The sequence below is a fragment of the Phyllostomus discolor genome, chromosome 6, assembly GCF_004126475.2.
Source record: "Phyllostomus discolor isolate MPI-MPIP mPhyDis1 chromosome 6, mPhyDis1.pri.v3, whole genome shotgun sequence".
Classification (NCBI taxonomy): Eukaryota; Metazoa; Chordata; class Mammalia; order Chiroptera; family Phyllostomidae; genus Phyllostomus; species Phyllostomus discolor.
Window position 1 is genome coordinate 17,210,744 of NC_040908.2, and position 8,124 is coordinate 17,218,867.

At 53.7% G+C, this 8,124-nt stretch overlaps 1 protein-coding gene across 4 annotated transcripts in view; it reads left to right on the forward strand.

Annotated features, from left to right (window-relative positions):
• The window catches only part of LCLAT1 (lysocardiolipin acyltransferase 1), a 150,585-nt gene extending 145,472 nt beyond the window's left edge, over positions 1-5,113 (forward strand). For 2 of the 4 annotated variants that reach the window (XM_028517438.2, XM_036027800.1), the window contains one exon: positions 1,083-5,113. In XM_028517438.2, the coding sequence (XP_028373239.1) occupies positions 1,083-1,585 (503 nt within the window). In that variant the 3' untranslated portion in view covers positions 1,586-5,113. The remainder of the gene's footprint in view (positions 1-1,082) is intronic. The other 2 variants (XM_036027799.1, XM_036027798.1) reach the window with 1 other exon arrangement.
• The last annotated feature ends 3,011 nt before the right edge of the window (positions 5,114-8,124 follow it).

Sequence of the window (8,124 nt, forward strand, 5' to 3'; positions counted from 1 at the left end):
AACCTTCCTCCACTTCCTCCTCTTTGGCTCTGGCGTTTCTGCCACTACCTGTTCTTCATTTCTTGCCTTCCCTGCCTTGTGATGACTCTCAGGTCACTCTACCTGCCTCTCTTGTCCTTGGTCCTTCTAAGCCATTCTTGTCATTGCCCTCAAGGCAAATCTTGCTGAAATGAAACCATCTGATCCCTTTTCTGTTAAAAATCCTGAAGTGGTGCTGCACCGTCTGAGGGGCTCCTCTGCCCCTACAGCGCCGAGTTCAGACTCTCACTGATCACTGATCGCTGAGGCCTCTCCTGTGTGCCTCCAGCCTGCTGGTGGGCTCTGCGCTCGCTGGCAGGGAGGCGCACTCTGCCCCTGGGCAGCCTGCTCCCTCCCCCTCCCTGCCCCTTCCCGGTGCTCTGTGGTCTGTTTAGGGCTCTGTGCCTGCCTGTCTCCCTGGTTGGTCCCAAGCTCCTGAGCGAGGTCAGGCCCCACCGTTGTCTCCAGCATGGAGCACATGACTTTGCTGGAAACATCTCCCAGGTAATGTATCTGCATGTGCTGGGGATGATGGTGATACCAGGCCAGGGTCTGATTCAGACTTCCTGTGGATATGTTTTTAAAAATTAAAAAATCACAAAGTTTTCATGGGTTTCTGACCATTTCATCAGGTCAGATTCTGAGTTTTTCTTTCCATTAGCTGTCATGGTAATACTGGGTTAAAAATGAGAAAGTGTGTGTTTTATTTGGAGAGAAGGGTGTTTGAATAGGGACCTCGAAGCATGAGTCCTATTGGTGTAGAAGGGCTGGTCCTGTGCCCTTTTATTCCTGTCTCAGATCCGACTTAGGTGCTTATTTAAGTTCTAGAATGCAGATTACTGCTTCTCCAAATGAGGATGATCGCTTTCTGAAGGCCCCTGTGGTCATTTAGCACGCAGACGAGAAACCCCGGTGACTGGTGAGTGCTGACCCAGGTGCCCAGGAACACCAGCCTTCACAGCCCTGTCTGCTCCTCTCGGCGCACTCTGCCCCGACTCCCCCTGGCTCTGGCCCTGCCTGCAGTGTGACTCAGCCCTGCTGCCTTCTCTCTCTCCCAAACCTAGGCAAGAACCTGGACGCCGTGCACGACATCACGGTGGCCTACCCGCACAACATCCCTCAGACGGAGAGGCACCTGCTGCGCGGGGACTTTCCCAGGGAGATCCACTTCCACGTGCGCCGCTACCCCGTGGACAGCCTGCCCGCGGCCAAGGAGGACCTGCAGCTCTGGTGCCACAAGCGGTGGGAGGAGAAGGAAGAGCGGCTGCGCTCCTTCTACCAAGGGGAGAAGGACTTTTACTTCACCGGGCAGACCGTGATTCCGCCTTGCAAGTCTGAGCTCAGGGTCCTTGTGGTCAAATGTCTCTCTATACTGTACTGGACCCTGTTCAGCCCTGCAATGTGCCTGCTCATCTATTTGTACAGTTTTGTCCGGTGGTATTTTGTCATCACCATTGTCATCTTCGTACTGCAAGAGAGAATTTTTGGTGGACTGGAGATCATCGAGCTTGCATGTTACCGTTTTTTACACAAACAGCCACAGCTAAACGCAAAGAAGGGTGAGTAAGATCAGGTTCACAGCATAACAAGCTCGGGAGTACTTGGGAAGTGTGGTAAGCCGTTGCAAACCAAGATGCGTTTCTGCATGACGACGTCAAATATTTCTCACTACCATCATTATTTGTTAAAGATACTTTGCACTTAGTTTTGTGGGAAAATATTGCTACACACATTTTTTTCCTTAAATCTCTGAATGTAATTTCAACACGCATAGCGGGGAGCAATCGCTGTGACCTAACTCAGGCCAGAGTATTCTCAAACGACCGCCAGGCTGTTCCCAGACGAGGCACACACAAGATTTTCCCGGGGCTCTGTCCCGTTTCCTCACCGATGCCCAGCCCCAGGCGCAGACCTGGGCTCGCGAGCACCGGCCCAACTCAGAAGCTGGCACTCGGCTGTCCTCAGTCAGGGTGAGGGCCCCCCTCCCACACCCTCCCACTCTCCCTCCCTCCCTCCCAACTCCTCTGTGCCAATCACACCACTGCATCCTTCCTTAAGACCAGAAAACAGACATCTCTTGTCCTTAAACTGACCAAACGTTTTGACAGGAAGACCACCTGTGCCCTTTGCTCACGTGGAAAAGAAGACCTGGACGCGTCTCGGGGCAGCCTCAGGCTCCCACCTGGAAACCTGAGCTTGAAGTTTTAAAGACAGGCATTAATACGTTTCAGTTCTACTCAATCTCGCATGCCTAGTGCTGGTGTCTTTACGGCGTGTGGGCAGGCGTAGCCCCTTCTGTGTTAAAGACAGTAAAAACCACTTACTTTTTTTTAAAGGAAAGCATGGAACATTCTGTTATTGCAGTCAGAAACTCTCCTTTGAAGTTGTGTCTTTTGAAATATTTCTGTGAAACCTGCCCCGAAAAGGAAGGGGACTATGTTTTCTCCCCGCGCGTGGCGCCCTCCCTCCCATCCACCCACCACTAGAGCAGCAAGAGCAAAGCAGCAACGACAAGGCGGCGCCTGCAGACGGGCGGCCGTGGCGCACTCTGCCAGCCAGCCCTCGAAGCCTCCGCAGTGCTCACCCTGCGAAGCAAACGAACGCAAAAGCTGGCCCTTCTTTTCCAGTAACGGGGAGGGAGTCTCGTTTTTAGTGCCAGGCTTCCTCCTTCAATAGTAAAGTTTAAACATTTCTGGCCAGCAGTTCACCTACACATCTAATCCCTGTTATTTGGAGTCAGTGGAAAATCCAGCAAACCAACGGCGCCGACCTCCTGCTGAGGCACAAAAACTGCGTGGTCATTTCCACCCTGCGGAAGGCCGGGCTGCGTTTTTGGTGACGTGATGAGGATGCCGGTCAGAGCAGCAGAAAATCCGAGGCCATTAAAAGTCTTAAGCTGTCAGCAGACCTGCCAGCTGCACTCCCGCCTGCACCAGCCTCAAAGCCACCAACTGCTTCCTGCACTGCTCTGGCCTGAACGCCTTTCCCCGAGTTACATCTCATTTTTGCTCCACACTGACTTTGACCCAACAATGAAACGCGCGTTGCCGTGAAAGGTAAGCACTTTGTGAGCTGAACTTACCGGGCAGCTTCTCTCAGAAAGTGCTGTTTCCGGCAGTTGCTGTTGACACACCGCCCACCGGAAGAGGACTCACTAGTGCTCCCACCCCACGCGCCCGCTCACAGGTAGCTGTGCCCTGGAGGCTGTTTGTAATCCTGCTGGGAGCTACTCATCGGTTATTAGGGACATCTGCTGCAAACGCAGCTGTAGGGCGATAGGTTTTTTAGGGTGTATTTTTTTATTTTATTTTTCTCTTAATAAAGGAGGTTTGTGATTTAGGTTTCTCTCAGACCTCCTTCGGTTAAGTTTGGAAACACAGAAACAGTCTTAACGCCCAGGATTGCGTTTGTCCTGGACGCAGGAGGAGACAAGGGGGTGCAGCTGGGGTCCCTGCCCCACAGGTGTTCCCGCTGCAGCCCCGCCCCCTTCCTCCAGCCTCGCAGCCCACAGCTCACAGTCTGCATCCCTTTCCCTGTGTGACCGGCACGAGGGAGCATCTTTTCTCTTCAAAAATGTTTTTTTGACCATGTTTTATTTTAAGATAAAACGCATACTTTTTTTCCCTTACCTACCCAAAATTCATAAGCACTAACACTGGGGAATAGAGAGAGGATGTACTTCCTATAAGAATCAGAAATAACGTCAAAAAGAAAAAAGTTGCTTATGTGTTTTCCTACACATGTGTACTTATTTTAAACAAAATTTTTGAAAGGAATAATGCAGTTCATGACGTGAACGCTATCTAAAGTCGGTAAGACGATAGCGGGAGCTAAGCCAGCTTCCTGGGGCGAGGGGCCTCAGCAGGGGCGCCTCCGCGCCTTCCCGGCCAGTGCTGCGGACGCGGCCGCTGCAGACGCACGCCTGACGCCTGCCAGGCCTTCGGAGGTCGGCTCACGGCCCTGTGTCCAATTGCTGGGTCTTTACCGTGCGGGGATTTTTTAAATTGACTATGCTATTACAGCTGTCCCATTACCCCCCCCCTTCATCCCCCTCCACCCTGCACACCCCCTCCCACCCACATTCCCCCCTTTAGTTCATGTCCATGTGGCATAAGTTCTTTAGCTTCTACGTTTCCCATCCTATTCTTGGCCTCCCCCTGTCTATTTTCTAAATACAGCGGGTGTGGTGGGTGTAGGACCTGAACCCTCAGACTGAGAACAGGACCCCGCAAGGAGGGGCGCCGGTCAGGTCGCACGTTCTCCGGGCAGACGTCTCCGACGAAACCAGCCACACGTGCTGCGAGGGTCGGGAGGAGAACGCGGTGAAAGGCTAAAAAGAGAAAAGGTGGTAGAGCCTTCAATGTAAAACTCCTACGAACATCCTTCCCTGCTCGTTACACTGTTAGAACACAGCCAGGGGAAGTGGCAGCCTCCTCCCGAGTCGCTGGGAAATCGGTTCGACCCGCAGCTCCACGCACGTGGGGGGGCGGGGCCTGGGTTCTGCCGAGAGGCCGTGCTGGTGCTCGCCCGGACTGCGCGCCCTGGCCCCGACCACCACGCCCGTGCGCGTCCACTAGAAACCCTGGTGGAGGGAGACTGTTGGTGTTCAATTGTTTACATTTCTTTATATAAATAATGTGCTTTCAGTGCCTTAGTTACAGGTCCCTTTCTTTTACTTGTTCCAAGAATTCTGCAGCGTGTTTCCTGGGTACAAGTCTCCTCGCTGCCCTCGGGGGGCAGTTTGTGGACCGCTGGGCACTGCGGTAAACACTACTTCTGATGCCGTTTGGAGAGGGGGGCGCGGCGCTGAGGCAGCGGCCGCCTTAGCGCCCTTAGGTGTGAACACGAAGGGTCTCGTCACGGGGGCTCCAGACTGGATACGGCCCGAAAGTGGTCCTGTGCCGACCTTACGTTTTTATTTCGGAAGAGAATCTTAGTTTTGGTAATTTGTTTTTTAAAGGATCATTATGTGCAAAACACCAAATTTTAAAAATAACTCACAGAATGGCCTTAGTTTTCAATGTCCACTGGTACGTTTGTGAGTTGTGCTATCTGTAATGTAAACCCCAGAATAAAGTGGAGCAAACTGAATAGAGTTCACGTGTGTGGTGTTTCTGTCTTTGCAGGGATGACGGTGTACTTAGCTTCTGTGCATTGTTCTAGCCTTACAGTATGTGGCAGTCCAAAAGCTAGTCAGTCAGAACCCTTTCAAAGATGTGTTTTTCAAAAATGTCTGAGCAAGGAGGGAATGCACCGCCTCGCTAACGGATGGTCCCGAGGTCACAGCTGGATTCCGGGGTAGTGAGTGTCGCCAGAACCTGATCGCCTTCCCTCTCTCAGCTCAGCCCTGAGAGCAAGTTCACGGCTCCGCGAGTGCGGGGATCTCACAGTCACGTCAGCCTCACTAGCTGTACAAGGTGAATGGGACCCTGTGTAGGCCCCCTACCCCCTGCTACCAGGGCTTGATCTACAAAGCCCCTGGCCCCTACAAATCTTGAACCACCCCTGAAAAATGTATAAAAAGGTACATAGCGAACAGACACACGCACATGAAAATCATGGAGCTGAGGGGTAGCAGGGTACGACGCCCCAAACCATGTTTGTAGGAGCTCAGGGCACACCAGACCAAAACAAGCCACGCTGGTGTCATATTTTGAGCTGCAGGCACTTGGGAAACAGGAAGTACTGGGAGAGGCTCTCACTGCTGAACTCCGTCCGCTTACCTGCCTAAACTGGACAGTCCTCCAAAAGGAACTCAGCTGCCGTCAGTCCCCTCCCTGGGAGTTTCGTCAGCCAGGGAAGACTGACCCTGTCACGGGAGGGGAGACCCTGAGCCCTCCCCACCCCCAGACAAACTTGGTCACAAACCATCAGACCCGCCATCTCTTCCAAGGGCCCATTCATTCACCTTTCCTGTAAGTCACTGATTCTCCCCTAAGAGGCCTACTTCCCCTTTCCCTATGAAGGTGGAATTTAATCCTGACTTTGAAGTCACCTTGGGGAGGTACTCATTTTTTCCCGGGTTTCTCCCATGTATACCTGAGGGATACATGTCAACAGACTTCCGTTTGTTTTTCTCTTGTTAATCTGTCCTGTATCACAGGGGGCTGAGTCAGAGAACTCGGAAGGGCAGAGGGACAATTATTCTCCTCCCCTACGCAACCTATTCTTACAAGCTCTGCGAGGCCCCACTGTCTTCTGGTTCTGCCGCAAGCACTTGGCTTGCAAGAGGCACTCTGTGGGGAGCCCGTGGAGCCATGCTCCGGCAAAGGGGCGCAGGGGCCAGAGGCGCACGGACCTGCGGAGCCCGTGTCGAGGGCTGGCCCGTTGGGCCGGCGGGGTTTCTACATTCCTGTTTGCACACGGGGCTTAGCGCACGCCCCTGTGGGGGGTGGGTTTCCGATGAGGGTGCTTCGGGTGCCCGTCAGGAAGCCCTGGGGGTTGCACAGATGCCACTCTGCACGCAGACAGTGCCGTCCTCGGGCGGGAACAAGTTAGTCACTAAGACACTTGGGCGCTCCAGGATGTGCCGACGCAACTTGCAGGATCCATGTGTAGCCTGACGCCTGCAGCCCCTTCAGCCCTCCATCCTCCCAGGTTCAAGTCCAGTGGGAAAGAGCCAGAAAGGCTGCTTCCCAGGTGGCGCGACAGAAATCCTAAACTGGGATTCAGTGCTCGTTCCCGAACTGCGTGTTTGCCCAGAAATACAATGGGGGTTACTCGCTGCTCCCCGACCCCAGCCAGGGGCAAAGGGCAAGTGAGGGATGCATTTCCAGAAGACAGTTAAGGTCATTTTAAGAAAATAGGATGAAATGCTGCAGGTGGCCAGATGTCCACCTCAACTGTGGAACTTCCCAGCCCCGCAGCGGAGTCGGGAGAATATCAGTGTGGCTTCCAGAGGGTCCCTGACCTCTGCACGAAGCACCACAGAGCAGTCGGCAGCTTCTCTGTCCACCAACACCGGGCTGCGCCCAGACAGCCTCACCCACAGTCGGTCACCTGCGTCCGTCAGCCGTCACCTGCACCGGCTCACCCAGATGTAAGCACTACAGTAGCAGAAGGAAGCATTTTTCTTTCCACGGGCAATCTGTTCCAGTATAAAGGCTGCAGCTCTAACACCTCTCCCTGTCGGCTGCTGCACTTTCTCTCCCAGCGCTGCAGGCACAGAGTCCTGCCGTGTCACCCGTGTCACCCGTTCCTCCCTCACTTGCCTGGACAGTCAAGGTGTCGCCCACCTGGGCCCTCCTCTGCAGGGGCAGCTCGTCCTTCCTGTCGTATCAGTTCCGGCAGGCCCGCGAGCCTCCCATCAGTGCTCCCCGCTCCCAGGCCTCCGTGTGCCAGTCTCCATGCTGAGGCCCCAGCTGGTCCCACGGCGGCCCCCAGATTAATCAAGGGACCCCCCTCTTCTCACACTCCCAGTGGTTTCCTGCTGACTGTCAGGCAGCCCGCACCCTACCTATCCCAGCTACTCCCCAACCCAGCCCAACCTCAGACCCAGCATACCTCCTCAGGTGAGGAGAACCTTTTTGTATCAACACAACTGACTGAGCAAATCTCGTCATTGCCCAAACCTCATGTGCCCCCTCCCCCCTCGCTCATATCCCTCACCTGTGAAAGGCGCCTCCTCCACCGACCCAGGTCTAGTCAAATCCCGCTTTCCCTCTGAAGCTTCTCCCGATCTGCCCAGCAGGCTGTGTCCTCCTGTCGTGGTGATACTCCTCGGCCCCTCCCGCCGGACTGCACTGCGCTCTGCCTGGTGTTACAGGTAGTTTCCGGTCTTGTCGCCTCAGCCGGACGATACGGTGCTGGAAAGCGAGGATAAGGATGTCTCCCGTTTCTCTGGGCCCAGCGTTCAGCCCAGCACCTTAGTCACTCTTTTTGCACAACAAATTCCTAACAGCGATTCCCTGGAAGCCACTCAAAGGGTCCCATTCTAACCTAGATAGAGTTGGGTGCAGAGATTTACAAATTCAAACAATGACAATAACAAAAGTAGCGATGCAAACCCATCCACCCCTAGAAAATAGACTTTTTTTTACAAGAATCAAATTACGTTTGACTAATAATATGATTTACCAAAATATAATAGTATGTGAACTTCTAACA